At 65.6% G+C, this 26433-nt stretch overlaps 1 protein-coding gene across 1 annotated transcript; it reads left to right on the forward strand.

The window, feature by feature from the left end:
* The first annotated feature begins 354 nt into the window (after window positions 1-354).
* On the forward strand, window positions 355-26404 carry PDZD7 (PDZ domain containing 7). Its single transcript, XM_030568825.1, has 16 exons — window positions 355-547; window positions 1656-1796; window positions 4426-4600; window positions 6405-6581; window positions 7926-8073; window positions 8551-8611; window positions 9305-9724; window positions 12108-12296; window positions 12975-13016; window positions 14263-14417; window positions 16408-16499; window positions 18184-18275; window positions 18944-19015; window positions 20262-20810; window positions 24506-24606; window positions 25401-26404. The coding sequence occupies exons 1-16, from the start codon at window positions 355-357 to the stop codon at window positions 25584-25586; spliced, it is 2793 nt and encodes a 930-aa protein (XP_030424685.1). The 3' UTR covers window positions 25587-26404.
* The last annotated feature ends 29 nt before the right edge of the window (window positions 26405-26433 follow it).

Genomic DNA, 26433 nt, shown 5'->3' on the forward strand with positions numbered 1-26433 from the left:
AGCCTGGTAGGGGGGAGAGCTGTGGGGCTGACTCGGGTCTGTTTGGATTTGACGCTGCAGGCACAGGATCGGCGCCGTCGTGTGAGGCCCCCGGCCAGAGCTGAGACCCAACGGGAAACGTGGCCCCGGCCCCTTTTCACGCCCACCCGGAGGAACATGTCTCTGGGCTGCGTCAGGCGCCCACTTCCACTGGCGGGACGAAACCCGAGCAGCCAAAATGTAACAATCTGCCCTGCCCGCCCGACAGAATCAGGCTTCCCCAGGGCAGGGGGCAGGGTCCCTCCCTGCTCCCCCGCTGAAGACTTCCCCCGAAAGCCAGGGTCCCTCTATGACTAGCGGCCGCCACGCCACACCATGGCACACGGTTCAGACTCCGTGCTGAGGGATGCGGCCTGCCCCACCCACTCCCGCAGCACGGGCAGCGACGCCAACGCAGCCACCCGCTACCTGCTGAGGAAGCAGAACCAGCTGGTTAACGGGCACCCACGGGGCATCCGCACCTTGTCGCCCATGGGACGGGTCATTCTCATCAACTCGCCCATCGAAGGTACGGCAGCTGGGGCCTCTCTCTGCTTCCATTGCGGGGGGGGGTGTGCTTCTTTTGGGGTCACCCTTCATCACCCAGATACCGATTCCCAGCCCCCTTCTCAAGCCGTGGCTCGGGCAAGGCAGTGCCCCAAGGGACAACTTTGGCCTTGACAAAAGCAGGATAGCGCCCCTGAAGTTGGCTTTTGTGTCTCCCCATCCTGGCTGGATGCAAGGGAGGTCGGGGGGTGGGGAGGTACCAGTCTGGAAAAAGCTGAGATCCACTGCAGGGAACCTGTCTTCGTTCCTTTTATCTGCTCCATTGATCTGAGCAGGAGCAAAACTCTTAGCAGTAAATTCATCTCCGGGGTAACGCCATCGGCTGCAGCGTGGCCCAGAGGCCAGCCCCAGCCTCCTGGCCGCAGGGATTGGGCGCAGTTTTGTTTTTTGTTGATTATCAAGGAGCAGGAATTCTGCAGCGGAGGGAACTCCCCACACGACCCATGTCACCCCGAGCGCTCGCTCTTCTCCTGCCGCTCTAAGCACTTGGGCCCAGACAGTTACACCAGGGAAGAACAGAGCCCTTTGCGTTCAAATCCAAGCAGGGTAGGAGCCAGAGACAGGGAGCCAGGACACCTGGGTACTTTACCTAACAAGGAAGGATGGTTTTGTGGCCAAAGCACTGGCCTGAGTGCCAGGACACCTGGGTTCTATCACTTGACGAGCCACTCCCCCGTGGTGCCTCAGTTTCCCTATTGTGAAATGGGAGTGATAATCCCCATCTGCTGCTCTGGGGGAGGGGAGCAGGGTATGGTGCAGTTAGATGATCTTTGGAAAGCTCTTTGTGATCCCTGGCTGTTAATGCTTCTAATGGGTTTGGTGAGGACTTGACTCCGTGGGCACGTGTCGTGTATGGGAGCAGGGCAGTAGCCCTGTAAATGCTATGTGAGCCCTCCAGCGGCGCTCCAGAGGCCACCAGAAAGCAGCGGTGTGCCCGTAACACAGCCTGGCATGTTCATGTGCCTAGCTAGGCCTGGCCCGGCTCTTGAGTAAGTGGGCTGCGGTACAGGGCCTGGTGGCTGCGGAAACCACCCTGTTCTCTCCCACATGTTTGGGCCCTGTCCCCACAGCCACCGGCGACGAGAGCGACGTGATCAATGCCATCACGGTGGAGAAGGGCACGGACGGGAAGCTGGGCTTCAGCGTGCGGGGCGGCTCGGAGCACGGGCTGGGCATCTTTGTCAGCAAAGTGGAGGAGGGCAGCAGCGCCGGTAAGCGGAGCTCGTCGAGGGGCACCATGCCAGGGCCATGCCCAATGGGCCGCCTGCTGCCTCTGCCAGCCGTCATGGGGAGACCACAAGTCCCAGCATGCAATGCTCCACCTTGACCCGGGCAGCCTTCGGCTTGGCTAAAGATGGAGCCTTGCCCCCATGGTTCTGCAACTGCCCTGGGGACTGTCAACGCTCCCAAGAGGCAGCGCTCCATCTCGGGGCCAAGCGCAGGCCTGCTCAGGGAGGTGCTGAACGAGGCATGCTGGGATTTGTAGTCTCCAAGGGGCTGCACCTGCTGGGAGGAGAAACTGTGCAGCTCCCATGTCTGGGTGAAGAGCAGAAGGCCGTGCAGGGAACGCTGACTCCAAGTCCCGGCCTGTGGGCTCTCCTGGCATGGCAGGGGCCGGTGGGCAGGTGGGGAAGGAGCAGGGATGAGCAGGGGCAGGGCCATGTGCACATGCAGGTCTGGGCAGGGACGCATCGGGGCACAGGAGGCTGTTTCAGCCAAGGAGGCAGAAGAAGTCTGTGTGGCGTGGCCCCGTGCCATACAGCTGCCCCGCGCCCAGCTCAGCTTCCCAGGCTGGGCGCTGTCCCACCGGTTTGTTTACTGGAGGGCTGGGAGGGTCATGGGCTCCATGACGCCTCTGGAAGGCTGCCCGGTCTGGGATTCGTGCAAGGTTTCCTCCCTCGCTGCAATTAGCCCTGCAGTGGAAGTCGGTGCCCAGGGGGTTCCAGGCCCAGCTTCCAGGATTGCCAGGGGAATCGGGGTTCCACAAAGGTCAGAGGTCGTGCCCAGCTGGATCTGGACAGACCCCACATTTCCAAAGTGCTGAGTTCTCTTCTGGATCTAGAACCTGGCGGTGGGGAGTGGGGTTCTAGGGCTGGCAGAACCGGTCGGGGGAAGCAGATTGAGGGGCCCGTGGGCACTGGTGACGGGGCCTTCGGAGGAGATCCTGGCCTGGCGCGAGGAGAGGGGCCATGCTCTGCCAGGCGCGGAATATGTGGGAGGCACAGTTGGAGCGATGGCAGAGCGCCCGATGCCATGGGAGACCAAAGGGCCTGATGCAGCTTTGCATTAATTCGTCCCTGCCTGGCTGCTCGCAAGGCTACCAAGCCCTGGCTTAACCTGCGGCTGCCCTGCCTAGCGCCGAGAGCCCCCAGCAGACCCTGGCACTGGCCCATGGGGAACCCCACCTCCGATCGGCTACCTGCCCCACCCCCTGCCTCCAGGGGAAGAGCCCCTAACCCGGGCTGCAGCAGGAGGAAGCAAATGGCTCCCCAGCCCCCAGAGGAGTTTTGGGGGAGGGGACGGAGCGTGGACCCTACGTCCAAACTTTTTACCTTGTGCACCCCCTTTCCCCTGTCTGCACACACACATCCCCGAGCCAGGACCAGGGCCGCGGCTATGGGAGTGGGGGGTGTGAACAGGGACAAGGGGCGCACAGCTGGGGGCAGGACCAAGAGCAGAGCTCCTGCCCCACCCCCCAGGAAGGCTGGCCAGGCCCCAGCCATGCCCCACCACTGCCCACAATGTTCTTCCTTGCCCCACAGTTTGGGGACCTCGTCTTAAGTCAAACTCAAGTGATTGGCCTCAATCCGGAGCAGCTGGGGGAGGGTCTGTGGTCTGTGCTGTGCAGATCTCCCAGTCCTCTCTGGCCTTGAAGGCTTGTCGGGTTGGTTGCACTGGGGTGGGAAGTGAGGTGGTCTAGGTATCTCTGTGGGGCATGGGGAGCCTCCTCTGTTAACCCCTTATGGGAGGGGCAGGATTTATTTGGCCGTCCCCTGCAATTCTGCAAGCACCGGAGCAATTCAGCGTGGGCAGAGGCTGTCCAAATAACACACTGTCATCAGAAATAACAACACCCGGGCGAGCTCTGTTCCAGTTCCTGGCGGGTTCGGGTTCAGTGCTCGTTAATGGGAATTAGCTCGTAGTGGGAATTAGCTTGAGGAAAGGTGATGAAAATCTTAGCTGCCTCTTTGGGCAGGGTCAAAACGTGATGTCCAAATAGCCTGGAGGAGCTTGTGTGTCTGGTCTCAGCAGTGGGCCAGGGCCAGGCCAGCTCCTTATGGCCAGAGCCTTTTCCTGGGACCCTGGGGGAAGCCTGGCCCAATGGTCACAGCGCCAGCCTGGCAGATAGACGCTGTGGATTCAGTTTCCTGGTGTCTGCCACAGGCTTGCTGCATGACCTTGGCCAAGTCATTTTTCCTCTGTCTGACCAGTGACGACGGAGGTACTTTCTACCTCGCAGGCCCGTAGGAGGCTAAACGCATTAGAGGTTGTGATACTGCAGGTAAGTACCTGAGACCCGTGGCCGTGGTCATTACTGGTGGAAATTCAGTGCGCAGCTGCACATGAAGGAAGCGGGGAGCGTGGCATCAAGGAAACTGCTCTCCCCCAAGCCGCATGGCCATGACCGTCCACTCCCAGGGTTGGAGGGCGAGTTCCCACCCGATCGTTCCAGGTCGAGGTGTTCGCTACAACACACCAGGCAAGATCCGGCTGCTGCTGAGCTGAGAACTTCCCGTCTCGGGGAACATCTGGCTGGACCAGGCAGCCGTCCTCCAGCTTTTAGCTCCCCCGTCCCGCGCAGCCCAGCCTGATCTCAGGGGTCTCCGTTTAACGTTGCAGACCTGGCCGGCCTGTGCATCGGGGACAAAATCACGGAGGTGAACGGCGTGAGCTTGGAGAGCATCACCATGGGGAGTGCCGTCAAGGTCCTGACTGGGAACAACCGGCTGCGGATGATGCTGAGGCGCATGGGAAAGGTGCCAGGGATTAAATTCTCCCGAGAAAAGACCACGTGGTAAGCAGTGGCGCACTCGCTACCTCCTCCTTGCCGCTAACCTCGGCCCAGCCCAGGTGTCTGATGCGGGTGGGCCAAAGCCAGACTCCTGAGCAGAGAGGGAGCTGTCGGGTTCCTGAGGAGCCGGGCAAGCGCATTGGAATGAACCCGGGACTCGGCGCCCCATGGGGTTAGTGCGCTGAGCGGTCCCCTCTGGAGGTCGGGTTCGAATCCTGCATTGGGCCGTCAGGGATCTGGACGTCCCAGGCTCACATGCTAGATCTCACGGACCTCTCTGGCCTTGAACACGTGTCGGGTTGGTTGCACTAGGGTTTGTCCGCATCACACAGATCTGTCGGCGGGGGAAAGGTTGAGGAACGCTGGCAGGGGGCTGGGGGAGATAGCAGGAGGCTGTGAGCCAGGATTGAGGGGCACTAGCAGAGACATGCAGGGAGAGCCCAGACTGGATTAGCAGAGCTTCGTGGCGGGCTGGGCCTGAGGTGGGCTTCAGTATGACTCGGTGTAAGAGCCCAAGGCTGGCGTTCAGGGGCAGCGAGACACATGGGCTAAAGGGTTGAGAGGTTGGTTTGTCCATTACTGGGGTTTTTCCAGAGCTCACCCCCAATGAACCCCCAGTTCTAGGGCGGAATCAGCCTGCAGAGCCTGTCTGCCTCAGCTCATGCTGTAAAGGTGCCTGTTTCTTGATCTAGAGGTCATGGGTTTGATCCCTGCAGGGGCAATGTGAGCAGAGGAATGCTGGATTCCTGCCAGATTCCTCTGTTGTGCCCGTCTCAGGAGCTGCGGGTGACTCTGCCCCAGCTGTTGGGAAGCAGGGCAGGCTTCAGGAGCTGTGCGAGGGCAGAATCTTAGGGGGTTTGGAGACTGGGGGTGGATTTGCTCCTGGAAGTTTGGATTCTGATCCTAAACTTCCCTGATCTAGCAGAGTCCCCTGGCTTGGAAACTCATGGTCAGGCTCCCCCGGGAGAGGCGTCTGGTCAAACCTCCAGGACAACCTCTTTCATGGTGTCCCGTCTACTGGCCAGAAGGGGGATGGGGTCCCACCGTGGGAATGAAAAGTTCCTCCATCTTTTCCAAACCTCCCAATGTTTGCAGTTCAGGCTCCGGGCAGGTGAGATTTCCCTCTATACGTAGCATCAAAGCTAGAGAGAGGTCAAAACTGGACCCACAGATCCATGCCCCCTGCAAATCCCAGGGGGAGTCTGATTTGAACCACCAGCTCCCAGCGTGGGTCTGGGGGGAGATTTTCAAAGCTGGCAGCCAGTCCCCACAGGCGTTCATTTGGAGTTGGGCACTTTTGACCATCCCAGATTTGGTCTGTCTCCAAACAACCGTTTTCCAGTTTGGATGCAGCCAGAACCTTAGCAGGGGCCCAAAAGTGGCTGGAGAAAGAGCCAATCTCATGAGATTTCTGCCGTTCCCACGGTGGAATTTCCAGCAGGTTGTCTGATGGCATGAGATTGCCGCATTGGGGGAGAAGCTCCGTGAGACTGGGGGCTTGGGCTTGGCTGCGCTGGACATTGAGATCAACCCAGCCACGTGTGGAAAATCCACCCCCCAAGAGACGGAGTTAAGCCAACATACGTCCCTGTGTAGACAGCGCTAGGTAAAGGGAAGAATTCTTCTGTCAACCCAGCAACTCGAGCAGGAGGATTCGCTCTGGTGAGCGGAGAACCCGTCCCGGATGTAGCGTCTGCTGCAGCTGGGCTGCTGTAGGGTTCTCCGTGTAGACGCAGCCTGGGGCCCGAGTCGTGCCAGAGCCAGGCCCAGGATTTTGGCCCCCATTTGAATCCTGCCGTGGTCGCAGGGTGGATGTCGTGAACAGGCGCCTGATTGTGGAGAAAAGCGGGTCGACCCCGTCGGACAGCAGCTCCGAGGGCGGCGTGAGACGCATGGTCCACCTCTACACCACCTCTGACGACGACTGCCTGGGCTTCAACATCCGCGGGGGCAAGGAGTTCGGCCTCGGCATCTACGTCTCCAGGTACGTTCACTCGGCACCCGCTAGCCACACCGTGTCCTGGGCACCCAGCGGAGCGTCCTCTGGGGCCTCCCCAGGCTTCCATGTCTGAGAGAGAAACTGCTTACTGCTTACAGTGCCCTGGGAGTGGGGGGCAGCTGGAAATCTAATTCACTCCATTACAAAGCAGCTTAGGGCAGGTACAGCCAGGGCGTGTGTGGGGTGGGTGGCCCTTTAAGACCAAGGTTTGCTGGGAATTGTAGTCTCCAACTACGTGATAGCAAGGAGCCAGCTGACCACTGGGACTGCTGGATCCAGGCCTAAGAATGCTCCACCAATCAGATCCCTGGATGGTGCATATCCCTATGAAGGGGGTGGAGTTAAGACTGGGGATGGATCTGTTACTTTGCTGCCCCAGGGCAGCCTTGCACAGCCTGTGAGCAGCCCCATCCCATGTGTTTGGGGGAGCAAGCTCTTATGTAGGAGCCTGCAGGATTTTCTGGGTCCTGCTACCATCCCTAGCGTGGATCCCCCTCGGGATTCGTTTTCACCTGCAGTTCTCAGGCGGGTTTACCCTACCCCGTCACTAAGAATAATTCAGCAGGTTCCTCGCTCAAACGTTTCCACCTTTCCAAAGCAAAGATCGAAGGGACACGTGGGATCTCCAGGCTCCTTCTGTCCAGGCGATATGTTAAATATTTACAGTCTCTCCGTCCCTTCCCCGGCAAATCGCCCCCCGGGGCCAGATTCCCAGCAGCATCCTCTGAAATGCCAAGCGACGGTTCCCATGCCGGGGGGGTGCGGGCCCAGCTTCTCTCCAAGCTTGGCAAAAATCGCCTGTGTCCGAAAGATGGTGGGCAAAGCTTTAGGGGGTGAATGGAGACCCCTGTGGAGGTTTGTTCCTGCTGTGCCAGAGACCCCCTCCAGCCAGGGCCAGGGACCACTCCCCTCCTCCATCCAAGGGCAGACACAGCCCCTTCTGAGCCAGGGAGCATGGGGCAAGGAGCAGCCGGAGCCAGGCACCCAGCTAGTGCCCAGCAGCTCAGCCAGAGCATCCCCCAGCTGCTGGCAAGAAACAGCTGGACCCGCCCCTGGCTGAGAAGGTTCAGGTGTGGGGATCGGGGGTGTCACGTGGCCTTGTCTGGGGACACTGTTTGGCTGGAAGCAGGTTTTCTCCTGGCCCTGGATCTAACAGGCTGAGCAGCCCATCCAGGCTGGGATCAGGCCCTTGACTTGCTTGCCCCAGTCCAGTTTCAAGTGTCCCCAGTGGAGGGTCCTGCGCCCCTTTGGGAGATGAACTGGGCTCGAGGGGCTCCCCGTCCCGGGGGCTGAGAGCCACTGGTCGCCTGCTGTGGGGTGTCGTTCCAGTGTCGACCCTGGCGGGCTGGCGGAGCAGAACGGGATCAGAGTGGGAGATCAAGTCCTTGCAGCCAACGGAGTCAAGTTCGACACCATCAGCCATAGCGAGGCAGTGGAAGTGCTAAAGGGGCAGACGCACATCATGCTGACCATCCGGGTAGGACCCACCGCCCAGGACGCTGGGCTGGGCTGGGCTCACGCCTCAGGCCAGGATCAGCCCGGGGAGGGGGAGGCGGGACCGTGCCATCCTGGGAAAGGCTGGAGAAGCCCATCGGGGCCTGGTCACTTGGCGCGTTGCTGTGAGAGGGACTCCAGTGACTCCCAGCCGAGGGCCCTTCCCGGGGCACGGAGCAGTCGCTCTCTGCCTCTCCCCCGCACTGGCGCTGGTGGCTGAAATGCCCTGAGTGCCGCCACGGCGTTCCCCTGACGTAGGCAGCTCTGGGGAGCCCCTGGCTGGTGCCCAGGCCGGGGCACGGGCCTCGCTCTCGGGCAGATCCAGTTTCAGCCCAGCTGGGCGCAGGCAGGCGACTGCATTATTCATGGCAGGCTCCGGCTCACAGATCGGGTTCATGTCGACGACGCTGTCCGGGGCAGCCGGTTACACGCTAACCCTTGTCCTTCCCTCGGCGTCTAGGAGACGGGCCGCTTCCCCGCCTACAAGGAGATGGTGGCCGAGTACTGCTGGCTCAGTCGGTGTAAGAGAGCTCCCCTCGCCCCCCTGCCCCCAGGACATCCCTGCCTAGAGCGGGCCGGGTGGGGGCTGGGGGCAAGTTCCCCGGGAGACCGTCTGCCGCTGGGAATCATAATGAGACGCCAGTGCTGTGCTCTCTCGCTGAGCGAGCGTAGGGCTGGGAACCAGGATGCCTGGCTCCTGTTCCGGTGTCTGATCCTGCCTCACCACATGGCCTTGGAAGCTGCCTGCTGAGGGCTCCATGACTCAGCTGCCTTCAGACGATGGCACCATGCGGTCGCTCCTGGAATGGGCTTTGAGATTCAGGGGCACAGGCGCAGTGTTGGTGCCAGGGGTGCCACTGATCTTTGGCCAGCTGTAACTTCCCGGGGTCACTATGCTGCACTCCACAGCCACCCAGACCCAGCTGCTCCCAAGAGCATGAACTCCTGGCCATGAGAGCTCAAGGGGAATCTCCATTACCTACCAGCAGTACAGGGCCCCTGACACATAGCTGGGTAGTAGGTGCGCACAGACGTGTACGCAGCTAGCATCTCTGGCGGTTCTCCTGCAGCTCCCAGTGCAGGGCCTGGGTTCCACGCCCACCAGGCCATGAAGTTCCACGGGGCCAGACAGTGGTGCTGTGAGATCCCAGGGGCCGAGGCTGGGGGTGGCTCCTGCCCTCCCCATGGATTCTCACCCCCTCTTCTCTTCCCAGTGAGCAATGGCCAACTGCAGCAGCTCTCACAGGCCTCGGAGACCAGCTCCTCCGTCTCCTCCTACTCCTCGGGGACCCCCCTCAGCTCCCTGGACGGGCGGCCCCCAGCCCTGCTTTCCAGCCCCGCCCCAGCCCACATGGTGGACGTCTCCATCTCCACAGAGGACCCTCCGGCGCACAGCTGCTCCCTGGAGCGAGTGGAGACGGCCATGCAGACAGACCTGCCCCCCGAGACCCGGCGCACTGTGCACCCACCGGAGATCCTGAAGGACACGGCCATCCGGGCCGAGAGCCTCCGGGACCCGCTCCCCAGCAAGAAGCACAGGCCCTTCTCCGGCTCGCCCTGGACAGCCCTGCTCCTGGCGCTGAGCCGGCCCCGGCAGCCCCTCAAGAGATCCCAGAGCCACCTCACCGTGGGCGGTAGGTGCTGACGCCAGGACAGGCCGAGCATGAGCTGAATGGGCTCCCCCTGTGTGCACATACTGGTGCCCCTCACTCCCGACCTGCAGCCCCCTGCCAGCCCAGCCCTGGGTCCCCCATTCCCCAGGTCTGCCAGTGCCCCTCAGTCCTGACCTGCAGCCCCCCCAGCTCAGCCCTGCCCCCTAAGCCCTGCAGGTGCCCCTCAATCCCAACCCACAGCCCCCTGCCAGCCCAGCCCTGGGCCCCCCATTCCCCAGGTCTGCCAGTGGCCCTCACTCCCGACCTGCAGCCCCCTGCCAGCCCAGCCCTGGATCCCCCATTCCCCAGGTCTGCCAGTGGCCCTCACTCCCAACCCGCAGCCCCTGCTAGCCCAGTCCTGCTCCCACCCCAAGCCCTGCTGGTGCCCCTCATTCCCGTCCTGCAGCCCCTGCTAGCCCCACCCTGGGCTCCCCCCCAACTCTGCTGGTGCCCCTCACTACCGACCTGCAGCCCCCTGCCAGCCCAGCCCTGGGCGCCCCATTCCCCAGGTCTGCCAGTGCCCCTCAATCCCGACCTGCAGCCCCCTGCCAGCCCAGCCCTTGGCCCCACTTTCCCCTGCTCTATAGTGCCCCTCATTCCCGACCTGCAGCCCCGGGCTTCCCCCCAGCTCAGGCCTGCCCCCTAAGCCCTGCAGGTGCCCCTCAATCCCGACCTGCAGCCCTGGATCCCCCATTCCCCAGGTCTGCCAGTGGCCCTCACTCCCAACCCGCAGCCCCTGCTAGCCCAGTTCTGCTCCGACCCCAAGCCCTGCTGGTGCCCCTCATTCCCGTCCTGCAGCCCCTGCTAGCCCCACCCTGGGCTCCGCCCCAACTCTGCTGGTGCCCCTCACTACCGACCTGCAGCCCCCTGCCAGCCCAGCCCTGGGCGCCCCATTCCCCAGGTCTGCCAGTGCCCCTCAATCCCGACCTGCAGCCCCCTGCCAGCCCAGCCCTTGGCCCCACTTTCCCCTGCTCTATAGTGCCCCTCATTCCCGACATGCAGCCCTGGGCTTCCCCCCAGCTCCGCTGGTGTCCCTGAATCCCGACCTGCAGCCCCCAGCTAGCCCAGCCCTGAGCTTCCCCCTAGTCCCAATCTGCCGGTGCCCTTCACTCCCGACCTGCAGCCCCTGCTTACCCAGCCCTGCCCCCCATAAGCTCTGCTGGTGCCCCTCACTCCCGACCCGCAGCCCCTGCTAACCCAGCCCTGCACCCCCTCAAGCTCTGCTGGTGCCCCTCACTCCCAACCCGCAGCCCCTGCTAGCCCAGCCCTGTCCCCTACCAAGCTCTGCCGGTGCCCCTCACTCCCAACCCACAGCGCCTGCTAGCCCAGTCCTGCTCCCACCCCAAGCCCTGCTGGTGCCCCTCATTCCCATCCTGAAGCCCCTGCTAGCCCCACCCTGGGCTCCCCCCCAACTCTGCTGGTGCCCCTCACTCCTGACCTGCAGCCCCCTGCTAGGCCAGCTCTGTGATCCATGCCCCGCCCCCCACGCCCAGAGCTCTACTGATGACCGACCTTAAATGCACCTTAAATGCCCCCACGCTGGGCTCTCCTCTCCTGCTCTCCCCCCGCAGTCCCAGCTCCTCGACCAGTGCTGGAGCCTCGACTCTGCCAGGGGAGCCACCAGCACCCTTTGTCCGGAGGTGCGACTCCCCTTCAGAGGGGGACTCGGGCTTAGCCAGACCTGGGGGATCAGCCCAGCCAGGGGAGCGGATGCCTGCTGCCTGCCTGGTGCGAGAGCAGCATCCTCCCTGCCGTGTATCCCAGGCAGGTTCCTCTACTTTCCAGCGGCCCTGCCCCCGGGGCGGGAGTGGGGGCATTAGCTTGTCCTGGCTCCCCACTTTCAGATGGTGACATCCCAGAGTCTGAACTGAGCTGCCGCTTCCCCTGCCCCTCAGCCAGGGGCGCCTCGAGCTGTCTGGGGGGTCTGACCTGGCACTGTCCCCTATGTCCAGGCGCGGAGGAGAATGTGTATTGGGGTGTTTGACCCCCGACTCCTGCCTAGGGCCGCCCAGAGGATTCAGGGGTCCTGGGGCACATTGCCCCACTTGCCCCCCCTGGGCGGCCCTGCTCCTGCAGCCACCCAGGGCAGGGGGGAGAAGGAAGCTCGGAGGTAGGGAGCATGGTTAGAGGTTGGTGGGAGATGGGGCTGGGCCCGGCCAGGAGAGGATGAGGATGGAGGGTGCTGGGGAGGCAGGGGGTCAGCACAGTGGTGCTGGCTGTGCTCGCCTGGCAAACCCAGGCTGGGATCGGGGCCCGGGTCCGATGCCCAGCGGTGCCCAAGGGGGCCGGGTGAGACGTGCTCGGCTCCAAGCCGCAGCTCCCACCTGGCCCCGGGTCCGATCGGTGGCTCTATTCCCGGCGCCAGAGGAGAAGAGGCAGGAGCCGCCAGCACCCACCGGGGACAAGGCCGGACTGCGGCGCTCCAAGACCCTCGTCAACCTCTTCTTCCGAGGCAGCCGGGCGAAGCAGAGCTGGGTGCCGGGCAGCAAGGGGGCTGGGCAGCCTGGACACAGGAGACAGGCCCGGTCCCCGGCCAGCCCAGAGCGGGAGAAAGGTAATGGGCACCAGGACGCATGGGGGGGGCAAGGCTGTGTCGGGGGGAGGGGAGGCTGGAATGCCCCCGGGGCTGTGTGGGAGGGACGTGCCTCCTGGGGTGGGGGTGGGCACGGGGATTCCCTGCTCCTCGAGGGGGGGGTCTGGCCCGGCCCCATGGTGATTCCCCAGGGAATTTATTATTTTAAATCACATGAATTTTGATTGCTTGGGGTGGCCCTGCCCGGCGCCCAGGGAGAGATGGCCCTGCCCCCGCCCATGCCCAGAGAGAAAGGGCCCCTGCTCCCCCACACTCCCAGGGAGACGGGCCCTGCCCCCAGAGCTGCCAGCCTGTGCAGCCCCCTCCCCTCCCTGCAGCTGGGATTGTCGAGGCCCAGAAAGGTGAAGTGACTTGCCCAGGGTAGCCGGTGGCCTGTGGCGGAGTCAGAGGTTGACCCCAGGTCTCCTGATTCCCAGCCCCTTAACCGCAGAGCGCTGTCCTGCTTGGCACGCCTCCTGCCCGCCTGCCCACCGAGCTGGGGGAGCCAGTCGAAGCCTCGAGGCCCCTGGCGCCTGCTCACCCACTGGGCCCCAGGGGAGACAGCCCAGCCCCCGCCCACGGGGCATTAACCCCTGGCTGCCTGGGGCTGCTGGCAAATCACCTGGTGTGCTGGTTTTGCCCTCTGCTTTCCGCCTGCAGCCAGCGCCCTGCAGAAATTTGTCAGCCAGAGCCTGAAGCGGGGTAACTGCGGTGCACGTGTGTGATGGTGTGCGTGTCCATGTGTATGCTGTGTGTGCATGTGCATATGTGTGCTGGTGTGTGCAGGCATATGCATGTGTGTTGTGTCTGCAGGCATGTGCTGCTGTCTGCAGGCATGTGCATGTATGTGCATGTGTGTGATGGTGCACGTGTCCATATGTATGCTCGTGTGTGCATGTGCATGTGTGTGCTGGCGTGTGCAGGCGTGTACATGTGTGTTCTGGTGTCTACAGGTGTGTGCTGGTGTCTTCAGGCATGTTCACATGTGTTCAGGCGTGTGCTGGCATGTGCTGGTATGTGCTGGTGCACATGGGCTGTCATGCATTGCGTGTACATGCATGTGCTAGTGTATGTGCCATTTGCCTCCCCACTTGCTGTCCTGGAGAGACCCGACTCCCTTTCTTTCCCTGGTGCTGGTGACAGGAGGAGATTGGAGCCCCAAGAGGATTTGGGGGAGGGGCCGTTAGGCACCCCTGATTTGAAGGTGGGGGCATCTCAGCTGTACCATGGCCAGTCCGGGGACACCGCGCTGGGCTGCTCCCTGTCGATCCCTCCCCGGCACTGGGGCCTTGGGGCGCGGTGGCTGATTATCCTGTGGGGCCCTCGCCGGACATTTCGCGAAGCCGCTGCTCTTTGGCTCTGGCTTTAGCCACCTTGGGCCATCGCCATGTGGGCTGGGCTCCGGGGGCCTGGTTCCGAGCTCCCCTGCAACCCGGGCCCCCCATGGCATTTGGAGGGAGCCCCCCCGGGTCTGCAGAGTCTCTCCGTTCCCGGTGCACCTGTTCGGCTCCCACTTGGAGTCTGCCCTGGCCAGGTCCCTGGGGGGGCGGGAGGGGAGGAAAATGGGGCGGGGGGGACTGGCTGACGAATCAGGAACAGGGGTCCGAAAAGCGTGTGCACAACTGTGTGTGCAAAGGGGGCCCCCGCGGCTGGCCAGGGTCCGACCCGGGAGCTGTACGCGGGCGCAGCTACCTGGGGAAGCACCTCGCTGAGCGTGCCGCAGCCCCCTCCCTGTGGGAGAACAGCCTACTACTGCTCCCGGCTAGTGGAGTCTCTCCTGGCTGTGCGGTGGGAGGGGCTGGTCCCAGCCCTGCTTCTGAGCCCCTGGGCGGGGAGGGGACAGACACGGCCAGTGGGCTGCAGCCCTGGCTCAGGTGAGAGCCCCCTCTCTGGAGCTTCAATCTCTGCCCCAGCGGCCCCACACTCACCCCACTTTTCTGCTCCCCAGACAAAGGCCGCCCCGTCAGCTTCCTGGGCTCCCCAGGGCGCGCCGGCCGCGAGCCCAGCCCAGCCGCTGAGAGCTGCCTCCCGCTTCTCCGGGACATGGCCAGGAAGCTGCTGACGGAGGACGAGGTGACGGCCGTGCTGCGCCACTGCACCCGGGTAAGGAGCACGGGCACGTGCCCGGGCTGCTGTGTCCTGCACCACAGCCAGGAGCCCAGCGGGGACGCGGGGTGGGTGTGACCAGTGCCCAAAGCAGAGAGCAATGAGGGGGCAGGGCAAAGGGGAGCCAGGCTGTCCTGTCCTATGGGATCTCGGGAAGGGCTCCCTGGCCCAGCCAGCTGGTTCCTTCAGCCCGTGCTTCTCCCAGCCCGGCAGGGGCTCTGGACTCTGTTCCGGGGCCTGTATCCTCAGCTCACGACCCTGTGCTCCCCCCCACTCACCCATGGCCGCTATGTGGCAGGAGAGCTGAATTGTTCTCCCAGATCCATCCCAGCCTCTGCGTTCATGTGTCACCCCCCTGTGCCTCGGTTTCCCCACCTGGATCTCTCCTTGGGACGGTGCCTGGCTTTGCTCATGGCTGCACGCAGGGACGAAAGTGTTAGAGAAGAGCAGCCTTCTCCCTCCGTGCCCTGGCAGCCTTCCCCCTGGAGCCCCCCACAGACCCAGCCCTGTCACCAGGGAGGCTGGGCACATGCTGACCCCGGGGCCTGCCAGGTGCGGGTGTCTCTAGTGAACACTAGATGGTGCTCGGAGCCTGCCCGTTGGACGCTCCTGTGGCTGATTTGTGTGTCCTTGAGCGTTCACCCCGCCTCCCCCAGCCCCATTGCTCACCCCAACCCCATTTCCCCCGCCCCCGCCACAGTCAGGACAAGGGCTGGACCCAGACAGAATCCAGATTAACCCCTCGCAACCCCCACTCCTGGGCATCTCCACTAGGCCTCCCAGGTGGGGGGCTCTTGTGCCATGGGCAGGGACCCCCCTTTTCCGCAGGGTCACCCACCAGCATACTGGGTAAAAGGGTAAAAGCGAGACCAGCCTCCGGCTCAGCCAGGCCAGACCAGTGCCTCAAGGAGGAGAGCAGGCGTCATTAGCCCCATCAGACAGCCGGGGAAACTGAGGCATGAGGGGGCCTGGCGCCAGGTCACAGGCAGAGCCCTGGGTTCCTGTCTCCCAGGCCCCAGTTCTAACCCCTAGACCCCAATCTCCCGCACCGCGTTGGTAACAAGGATTTAGTCCTGATTCAAATCTGGGTCATAAACCAAACCAGCTCTGCTGCGTCACTTCCCCCCCCACCCCATCGGGGCCCCCTGCCCCTCCTGGTCACCCCAGTGCCCCTCTTTGGAGCAGGTTCCTGGCCAGGAAACCATTTCCCAGGGACCTCTCATAACAAAGCCCCTCTCTGATGGCAACTCCCTGCCGGGGCATCACAGCCAGACCCATGCCTCTCTCCCACTCCTGGCATGGGGCAGCTGCCAGCTGTCGCCCTCCAGTGCTTAGCTCAGGTGCCAGCCTCAGGCTGGGTCTGAGCGCTGGCCCGAGGGTCTAATCCTGACCGCTGGGCAATGGGGTGATGTGGGGGAGGGGAAGAGTCCTGGCAGCCTCCCCAGCTGTGATGGGTAGAACTAGCCCGTTGCACTGGAGCTGCCGTCTCCTCCCCAGGCCCCTCGCTGCCCAGCCCCCAGTTTGCCCCACGCCCCAGCCCTGGGGTCTCCCAGGCTAAGCCAGTGACCCAGCCAGCGGTGCTGGCCCCCCGCGTCAGTCCCGAACCACAGCACCAGCAGTCGCTGACCCTTTTGCTCACTGCTCAACCTGGGGCTGGATCCTGTTCTCACTGACGCTGGTGTCAATCTGGATTAAGCGCAGGGAAGGGATTTAAAGTGGAGGGAGTAACTCGTTGCCCCACACGAAAGCCCGAGGGTCCTGGCCAAATGCCAGCGGGGGATGATCAGGTTCTGCCTCCTTCCCATCCCCAGGAGAAATCATGATTCCCTCTGCAGAGCTGTTCCGGCTTGTTGCTGGGTGCTGTGAAACCCTGCCTGTGTCCCACCCCAGAGGTGGCTGCATTTTGGCGCTGGCTAAGTGCTGCCTGGTGCTCCGGGCTCTGGCCAGCAAAGGGGCCTGTCTGACACTGCCTATCCTTTGCCCGCAGTATGTCCATGAAGGTGGGGTGGAGGACTTGGTGAGGCCGCTCCTGGCCATCCTGGACCAGCCTGAGAAACTCCTGCTTCTGAGGGATGTCAGGTGGGTGAACGATGCTGGGATGGAGGGTTCCCTCTGTGCTGCTTTCCATGGGGCATGTCCCAGAGGACAGAGAAACAGGCTCCTGTGCCTGGGGGTATAAGAACATAAGAACGGCCAGACTGGGTCAGACCAAAGGTCCATCTAGCCCGGTATCCTGTCTGCCGACAGTGGCCAGTTCCAGGTGCCCCAGAGGGAGTGAACAGAACAAGGCAATTTCAAGTGATCCATCCCCTGTCGCCCCTTCCCAGCTTCTGGCAAACAGAGGCCAGGGACACCATCCCTGCCCAGCCTGGCTAATAGCCATTGATGGACCTGTCCTCCATGAACTGATGTAGTTCTTTTTTGAACCCTGTTACAGTCTTGGCCTTCACAGCATCCTCTGGCAAAGAGTTCCACAGGTTAACTGTGTGTTGTGTGAAGAAATACTGCCTTGTGTTTGTTTTTAACCTGCTGCCTAGTAATTTAATTTTGTGACCGCTGGTTCTTGTGTTATGGGAAGGGGTAAATAACACTTCCTGATTTACTTCCTCCACAGCAGTCATGATTTTATAGATCTCTATCCCAGGGATCGGCAACCTCCGGCACGCGGCTCGCCAGGGTAAGCTCTCTGGTGAGCCAGGCCGGTTTGTTTACATGCCGCGTCCACAGGTTCTGCCAATCACGGCTCCCACTGGCCGCGATTCACCATCCCAGGCCAATGGGGGCAGCGGGAAGTGGCAGCCAGCACATCCCTGGAGCAGCGAACCCCGGCCGGTGGGAGTCGCGATTGGCCGAACCGGTGGACGCGGCAGGTAAACAAACTGGCCCGTCCCACGAGGGTGCTTACCCTGGTGGGCTGCAGGCCAGAGGTTGCCGATCCCTGCTCTGTCAGATCCTCCTTAGTCGTCTCTTTTCCAAGCTGAAAAGTCCCAGTCTTACTAATCTCTCCTCATACGGCAGCCGTTCCATCCCCCTCATCTGAACTTGGCCCTGAGCAGCCGGCAGCTCCTTTAACTCCTCGGGGTCCCTGCAGGTTCCCTCAGCCTCGGGAGCAGGATTTGGCTCATGATCCCAGCCCTTGGCTCCTCTTCCCTCTGTGCCCCGCGATGGTGAACGGCCCCCAACACTTGCTCTGTGCTCCCGGCCTCCCTAGGCTCTCCGATCCAGCTCGGACTGTCTCCTCACTCGGACTTCACACTGTGCCCTGCCTCACCAGTCTGTCCTGCACAGCCAGGGCTGCTGGTTTCACCAGTGCTGGATTTGCCCCCACTCAGCCCTGAGCCCCGTGGCCCCATTGCCCCAGCTCGAGGTCCATGCGTTTCCAGGGGGCTCGTGGGCATGATGCGGGCAGGTCCCTAGGGGGTGCACTTGCCTCTGAAGAGGTACTGAGGCATTGCCCGCACAAGGTGCTAGGGGGCGCTGTGCTGCTCTGGGCTGGGTCCAAGCCCCTGACCCCTCGTGCCCCTACATTCATGGCAGTTTTCACAGTGAGTGTAGAGGTGACGCCCGGGGCAGATCCTGGCCAGGTAAGGACATTGGGCTCCCTAGAATCACCCCCACTGTTGCAATTGAATGTGGGATGCTTCTGCCCTCAGCTGTCATCTCATGTTGCTGTGCGCTGTTAGGCAGCTGCTGCGTTCTGCCCCAGAGGTGGCTGCATTTCAGTGGTGATCACTTGGCTGCACTAACAGCTTGTCCCTTGCAGGAGCCTGGTCAGCTCCACCGACCTGGGCCGCTTCGACAGCATGGTCGTGCCGCTGGAGCTGGAAGCGTACGACATGTTGAAGAGCAGAGCAGGTAGGGGTAGCCCCCGCGAGGGCCAGGCCCAGCTGGCTTCCAACTCCTCTCGGGGGCCGGCTTCGGGGATCCTGGGCTGCGAGTCTTGCCTTTCCCCTGGTGATGAACGAGGCCCTGCCCCTTCCTTGAGCCCCTAGGTCCTGGCACAAACCCCCTTTATCCTGGGCACCACGAAACTCTGGGCCCAGCAGGTAAGGACCCAAACCCGCTGGCCTCCGCAAGGCTGGGTGGGGATCTTGCAAACTTGCCTCCATTGCTGTGTCCTATGGGGTGGGCTCAGCCCATCACCCCGGCAGCAGGCCTGCGATCGGCTCGGAGCAGCCCCCACTGAAGCCGGGCACAGGGCTGGATGCTCAGCACATGCGCTCCACGGGCCAGGCCCCAGCCTAGCAGGGGAGGGGGGTCAGTGCCCTGCCAGCGGGTGCCAGGTGGGCAGGGCACTGCTGGCAGAGCGGGGGGGGGGCACAGCTGCAGTCAGCACTGGGCTGGTGGCAGAAGCCCCAGACTTTCCAGCAAGGCTTGGCCTGGAAGGAGGTGGTGGCCTGGTGCCACGTGGGCAGCCGGGCTGGCTGGGGGGAGGCGCTGTGCCAGCAGCCAGAGCCTTGGGTACCAGGAACTGCAGCAAAGGATCCGGCCTGTCTCTGATGCGCTTCTCCGCCCACCTGCAGGGAAATCATCCGCGCTCCGCCCGGCGCAGCAGAAAATGCCTCCCCGGAGACACCTCATCACACCCGTGCCTGGTCAGTACTGGCCCCCTCCCCGCGCCAAAGCCCCCCACTGCCCCCTGCCCAGCCCCCCAACCCCTTGGCTGCACGTGTTGGGCTGGCACCGCTGCCCTGTGGCTCTGTCACTAGAGGGCGACACAGTCACTGGCCACTGGCTGATTCAGGTGGTTCCCACACGTCCCAGCCGGCCCCAAGCGCCCACGGGATTGTGGGTCCCGTCAGGGCAGGGCTCTAGGGCTGGCAGGAAGGGTGGCTGGAGCCCTGGGGCCAGGATCTGAAAGGCAGTCGCCGCATGTCTGATTCTCTGCCAACTGGGGGCTGGGAGCATTGGGGGCTGGGGGAGAGGACTCGGAGGCCATGGGGCAGGAAAGGGCTGGGGCCTCTCGGGGACAGGGCTGGGCTGGGGCCGAGGGTTCTCGGAGGCCACTGGGTCTCTGAGACCGGGAACAGCGCTAAGAGGAGGGGGTCTCGGAGGGTGGGATTGGGGGGTCCCAGAGGCCCAGGACAGGACAGGGCTAGGAGGAGGGGTCTCGGGCTGGGATTGGGGGGGTCTCGGAGAACGAGGACAGGGCAGGGCTAGGAGGAGGGGTCTCGGGCTGGGATTGGGGGGGTCTCAGAGGCCCAGGACAGGACAGGGCTAGGAGGAGGGGGTCTCAGAGGCTGGGATTGGGGGGGGGGGTCCCAGAGGCCCGGGACAGGACAGGGCTAGGAGGAGGGGGTCTCAGGGGCTGGGATTTGGGGGGGTGTCTCGGAGAACGAGGACAGGGCAGGGCTAGGAGGAGGGGTCTCGGGGGCTGGGATTGGGGGGGTCTCGGAGAACGAGGACAGGGCAGAGCTAGGAGGAGGGGGGTCTCGGGCTGGGATTGGGAGGGTCTCAGAGGACGAGGACAGGGCAGGGCTAGGAAGAGGGGTCTCGGGGGCTGGAATTGGGAGGGTCTCGGAGGACGAGGACAGGGCAGGGCTAGGAGGAGGGGGGTCTCGGGCTGGGATTGGGAGGGTCTCGGAGGACGAGGGCAGGGCTAGGAGGAGGGGTCTCGGGGGCTGGGATTGGGGGGGTCTCGGAGGACGAGGACAGGGCAGGGCTAGGAGGAGGGGGTCTCAGAGGCTGGGATTGGGAGGGTCTCGGAGGACGAGGACAGGGCAGGGCTAGGAGGAGGGGTCTCGGGGGCTGGGATTGGGAGGGTCTCAGAGGCCAGGTGGGTGGGCGATAGGGCTGGGGGGCTCCCCGGCGTGTTGCTGACGGCCTGTCTCTCCCTTGCAGACCGCCGGGGAGGGTTCCTGCTGCGGCCGCTCCAGGCCCCGGAGCCGGGGGGCGCCGAGGAGGAGGGGGGGCTGGCACCGAGGGCAGAGCCGGAGCGGCTGAAGGGCTCCCCCAAACGGACTCACCCGTGCGGCTACACGCCCCTGCCCGACGTGCCCGTGGACGCCTGCGCTGCCCCCCACAAGGCCCCTGCAGCTCCGGCTGCCAGTGGGCCCAGCTGGCTGCTGGCGGAGCCTGCCCGGAGCCCGGGACTCGTGCCATGTCCCGAGCCCTGCACAGAGGCGTTGGCGCAGCTGGCAGGGCAGGGCGCCGAGCAGCCGCGGGCCCCCAGCTCCCCCGACGGGCAGGGGGAGGCCGAGCGGGGGGAGGCCTGGCTCTGCCTGGGGCTCAGCAAGCCCCGACGGGCTCGGCCACGGGCCTGCCAGCTCTTCGCGGGCAGCTCGGCGCCCAGCCAAGGGGCCCAGGGGGCTGAGGGGCTGCCCCACAACGGCCCAGCCGAGGAGTACGAGCTGATGAGTGTCCGCCTCTCCAAGCTCAGGCAGTCCTTGGGTGAGGGGCCCCCCGCCGCTGGGCTCCCGGCAGCCCCTCCCTGTCCCTGTGCACCCCCTGTGCCCCCCGCTGCTGGGCTCCCGGCAGCCCCTCCCTGCCCCTGTGCACCCCCTGTGCCCCCCGCCGCTGGGCTCCCGGCAGCCCCACCCTGCCCCCCGTGCCCCCCACCCCTGGGCTCCCGGCAGCCCCACCCTGTCCTCTGTGCGCCCCCCGTGCCCCCCGCCGCTGGGCTCCCGGCAGCCCCTCCCTGTCCCCGTGCACCCCCTGTGCCCCCCACCGCTGGGCTCCCGGCAGCCCCTCCCTGCCCCTGTGAACCCCCTGTGCCCCCCGCTGCTGGGCTCCCGGCAGCCCCTCCCTGCCCCTGTGCACGCCCTGTGCCCCCCGCCGCTGGGCTCCCGGCAGCCCCACCCTGTCCCCTGTGCCCCCCGCCGCTGGGCTCCCTGCAGCCCCTCCCTGCCCCTGTGCACGCCCTGTGCCCCCCGCCGCTGGGCTCCCTGCAGCCCCTCCCTGTCCCCGTGCACCCCCTGTGCCCCTTGCCGCTGGGCTCCCGGCAGCCCCTCCCTGTCCCTGTGCACCCCCTGTGCCCCCCACCGCTGGGCTCCCTGCAGCCCCTCCCTGTCCCCGTGCACCCCCTGTGCCCCTTGCCGCTGGGCTCCCGGCAGCCCCTCCCTGTCCCCGTGCACCCCCTGTGCCCCCCGCCGCTGGGCTCCCGGCAGCCCCTCCCTGTCCCCGTGCACCCCCTGTGCCCCTTGCCGCTGGGCTCCCGGCAGCCCCTCCCTGTCCCCGTGCACCCCCTGTGCCCCCCGCCGCTGGGCTCCCGGCAGCCCCTCCCTGTCCCCGTGCACCCCCTGTGCCCCTTGCCGCTGGGCTCCCGGCAGCCCCTCCCTGTCCCCGTGCACCCCCTGTGCCCCCCGCCGCTGGGCTCCCGGCAGCCCCTCCCTGTCCCCGTGCACCCCCTGTGCCCCCCACCGCTGGGCTCCCGGCAGCCCCTCCCTGTCCCCGTGCACCCCCTGTGCCCCCCACCGCTGGGCTCCCGGCAGCCCCTCCCTGCCGCTGTGCAACCCCTGTGCCCCCCGCCGCTGGGCTCCCGGCAGCCCCACCCTGTCCCCGTGCACCCCCTGTGCCCCCCGCCGCTGGGCTCCCGGCAGCCCCTCCCTGTCCCCGTGCACCCCCTGTGCCCCCCGCCGCTGGGCTCCCTGCAGCCCCTCCCTGCCCCTGTGCACCCCCTGTGCCCCCCACCGCTGGGCTCCCGGCAGCCCCTCCCTGCCCCTGTGCACGCCCTGTGCCCCCCACCGCTGGGCTCCCGGCAGCCCCTCCCTGTCCCCGTGCACCCCCCGTGCTCCCCACCGCTGGGCTCCCGGCAGCCCCACTCTGCCCCTGTGCACCCCCTGTGCCCCCCGCCGCCGGGCTCCCGGCAGCCCCTCCCTGCCCCCTGTGCACCCTCTGTGCCCCCCACCACTGGGCTCCCGGCAGCCCCTCCCTGCCCCCTGTTCACCCTCTGTGGCCCCCACCGCTGGGCTCCCGGCAGCCCCACCCTGCCCCCTGTGCACCCTCTGTGCCCCCCACCGCTGGGCTCCCGGCAGCCCCACCCTGCCCCCTGTGCCCCCCACCGCTGGGCTCCCGGCAGCCCCACCCTGCCCCCTGTGCCCCCCACCGCTGGGCTCCCTGCAGCCCCTCCCTGTCCCCGTGCACCCTCTGTGCCCCCCGCCGCCGGGCTCCCGGCAGCCCCTCCCTGTCCCCGTGCACCCCCTGTGCCCCCCACCGCTGGGCTCCTGGCAGCCCCTCCCTGTCCCCGTGCACCCTCTGTGCTCCCTACCGCTGGGCTCCCTGCAGCCCCTCCCTGCCCCCTGTTCACCCTCTGTGCCCCCCCGCCGCCGGGCTCCCGGCAGCCCCACCCTGCCCCCTGTGCACCCTCTGTGCCCCCCACCGCTGGGCTCCCGGCAGCCCCACCCTGCCCCCTGTGCACCCCCTGTGCCCCCCACCGCTGGGCTCCGGGCAGCCCCTCCCTGCCCCCTGTGCACCCTCTGTGCCCCCCGCCGCTGGGCTCCGGGCAGCCCCTCCCTGCCCCCTGTGCACCCTCTGTGCCCCCCGCCGCTGGGCTCCCGGCAGCCCCTCCCTGCCCCCGTGCACCCCCTGTGCCCCCCGCCGCTGGGCTCCCGGCAGCCCCTCCCTGCCCCCTGTGCACCCTCTGTGCCCCCCGCCGCTGGGCTCCCGGCAGCCCCTCCCTGTCCCCGTGCACCCCCTGTGCCCCCCGCCGCTGGGCTCCCGGCAGCCCCTCCCTGTCCCCGTGCACCCCCTGTGCCCCCCACCGCTGGGCTCCCTGCAGCCCCTCCCTGCCCCCTGTGCACTCCCTGTGCCCCCCACCGCTGGGCTCCCGGCCGCCCCTCCCTGCCCCCTGTGCACCCTCTGTGCCCCCCCACTGCTGGGCTCCCGGCAGCCCCTCCCTGCCCCCTGTGCACCCCCTGTGCCCCCCACCGCTGGGCTCCCTGCAGCCCCTCCCTGTCCCTGTGCACCCTCTGTGCCCCCCACCGCTGGGCTCCCGGCAGCCCCTCCCTGCCCCCTGTGCACCCCCTGTGCCCCCCCACCGCTGGGCTCCCGGCAGCCCCTCCCTGCCCCCTGTGCACCCCCTGTGCCCCCCCACCGCTGGGCTCCCGGCAGCCCCTCCCTGCCCCCTGTGCACCCCCTGTGCCCCCCCACCGCTGGGCTCCCTGCAGCCCCTCCCTGTCCCTGTGCACCCTCTGTGCCCCCCACCGCTGGGCTCCCTGCAGCCCCTCCCTGCCCCCTGTGCACCCTGCTGAGCCCCCCGCTGCTGGGCACACTCCTGCCCTTCCCTACCCCCCATGCACCCCCTTTGCCTCCTGTCTCTGGGCTCCCTGCAGCACCTCTGTGCCCCCTGTGCCCCCGAGCCCCCCGCCGCTGGGCTCCCTGCAGAGCCCTCCACCACCCCTGGGCTCGCTCCTGCCCCTCCCTGCCCCCTGTGGCCCCTCACACCCCACCTCTGGGCTCTCTAGAGCCCCTCCCTGCCCCCTGTGCACCCCCGGATCCCCCCCCAGCTCTGGGACCCTGCAGCCTGCACCCATCATCCCAGGCCGTCCCGCTGCTCCTGTCCCAGGCCAGGCTTTTCCCAGGTGGCAGCTGAAATCCGGGCTGGGGCAGGGAGGCTCCAGGTGGGCTGGGGCAGGGTGGGCACTGTGCAGGGGCTGGAGACAGGCGCTGTCACGGGGCGGCCGAGTCCCCCCAGGGCAGGGCTCACAGACCCCAGCGCCGGGGCCGGCCATGGAGTTGAATCTCAGGGACACGGGAGCCCTTCACGTGGGAGCGGGAGGGGTCACTGGGGAGTCTGATCTGCTGGGGGGGGGCTCCCTTAAATAGAGATACCAGCCCCCCCCAACTCCCATGAGTCTCTGTCCAGGGGGACAGAGGGGGACCCAGCACTGTTTGCTAGCGCAGACGGGCCTGGGTGGGCGCAGTGGGACGCGGGCCGGGACAGTGCTAGAAGCGGGTGTGAGTACCGAAGCCTGCCACAGTGTCCGGCTGGGGTCGCTAGCCCTCCGCCCCCCCACCCCACACATCCCAGCTATAGGGCCGGGGGTGCCTGAAGTGGGTCAGGCGTTGGGGGCGCTGTGCAGAGGTGCCAGGGTCCGGGCGGACTGGGCAGGCTGAGGCTGGTCCACTGCTTCCTCGTTGCCTTCCAGGGCTCAGCATCTCCGGCGGCATCGAGTCCAAGGTGCAGCCGATGGTGAGGATCGAGAAGATCTTTCCCGGAGGGGCAGCGTTCCTGAGTGGGAGCCTGAAGGTACGGGGGGGGGGCGCCCTGCTGCGGCTGGGGCTACCTCCCGGGGTGGTTAACTGGGCTCCCTGTGGGACGGACCAGGTGTGTGATCAGACACTGGGCAGAGACAGAGTCCTGGGGGTGCCCAGGGAGGGACGCACAACCACGGTGCTGGCCAGGGCCGAGTCAGACATGCAAGGTGAAGGACAGACTCCCAGCTGCTCTCCTGCGCTAGACTCCGCCACCAGCACGGACCTCTCTGCCTGTGCCCCCCCCAAACCCGTTCTCATGAGATGGCAAAGCGCATGGCGGGTGGCACAGCTCTGCATAGCAGGAGCATCGCACTCCCTTGCGTGCTTTGCTCAGGGGCAAGAGAGGCAAAATGGCTGCCTTTTGCCATCAGTAGGGTTCAGAGCTAACAGTCAGTTGGAATGCGAAGAGGCAGTTCAGGCCGCTCAGAGCCATTGGTCCAAGCTGGCTACAGCCACAGGTAGGCGCCCCCGGTGTCAGGTACCCTTTGGGTCACATTTGGAAGGGTTCTTTGTAAGCACAAGGCTGCAGCTGGGAGCTTGATGGCTTCCAGACCCATGGAAGCAGCTGGCAAGCTTGGCCCCTGCAGTCCCAGATTTTAAAGTAGTAAGAGCCATTCTCCCTGCTGCCCAGGGTCACTGGCCCCCCGCTAGCGGCCCCCCATCAGTGTGTAGGGTTGCTACGTGCTGTTGCCACAGCTGCCGTGTCCCACCCCAGAGGAGGCTGCATGCCAGTGGCTGGCGACCGATCCCTGTAGGCTCCCAACCCTGTCTCTCTGGCGTTGCCAGGCTGGGGCCGAGCTGGTGTCAGTGGACGGGGCAAGCCTGCAGAACGTCACCCACCAGCGGGCGGTGGACCTCATCCGCCAGGCCTACAGGACCAACCGGCAGGCGCCCATGGAGCTGGTGGTGAAGGTGCCCAAGGTGGGACGCAGCCCAGCCAGGGACGGCACCAGGCCGGCAGCGACGGGCTGAGCGAACAGACGTCTTCCAGGCCCACGGCAGGACAAGCAGAGCCTCAAGGGCGACAGGCATCCAGCCCCACAAGCCCAACTGCAGCCTGGCAGGAGTGGGGGACAAGCCCCCCGGCTCAGTGCGCTGCCCGAGAGCACCAGGTGGCCTCAGCCAGGCCTGGGCCCAGGCCCGGGCCCTGGCACATGCTGGTCTTGGGTGCATGGGCGAGACCTTGGGGCAGGGGGCTGCCACATCATGGGGCTGCAACCCCGGCCTGCCCCGCACCTTCCCCAACTGAGCCAGGCTGCCCCCATGTGTCGCCTCCTGCAGGTGACGGGTCACCGTGTTTTCCTGGCCCTCTCTGCCTGCCCCTGCTGGGCTAGTGAGGGGACCACATGGCACCAGGGAGGGTGCAGGGTGGCTGCTCAGCTCCCGCAGGAGGGGTCCTGGGGTTGGGACTGGCCTTGCTCCAGCAGCCCTGGCCGGGGAGGCTGGGCGGGCAGCGCCTGAGGCCTCCCATGTGCCACAGTCTAGCTGGCACCTCGCAGCCCGCAGGTCAGGGCAGCTCCAAGCCACAGCCCCACAATCTCTCTCTGAGCTGGGGGGCCCGGGAGAGGCTGAAGGCCCTACTACTGCTGCCAGGAGCTGCTGGGGGACCGCTCCGCTCCCCCTGCACAGCCTGGCTTAGGGGGAGCATTGCTTCTAGCAGGCTACTTGTGCAATGACCCCCCCATGCCCCCGCTCCCCGGGGAGCACTCCACTAGCCGGCTCCCACTGTAGGTTGTTAACCTGTGTGGGGTACCCCATGCACTTTACAGGTACCCAAGCTCAGCCAGCTCCTGGCATCTCACTGCCCCCCCATTCACCC

The sequence above is a fragment of the Gopherus evgoodei genome, chromosome 7 (genome assembly GCF_007399415.2).
Source record: "Gopherus evgoodei ecotype Sinaloan lineage chromosome 7, rGopEvg1_v1.p, whole genome shotgun sequence".
NCBI classification, from domain to species: Eukaryota; Metazoa; Chordata; order Testudines; family Testudinidae; genus Gopherus; species Gopherus evgoodei.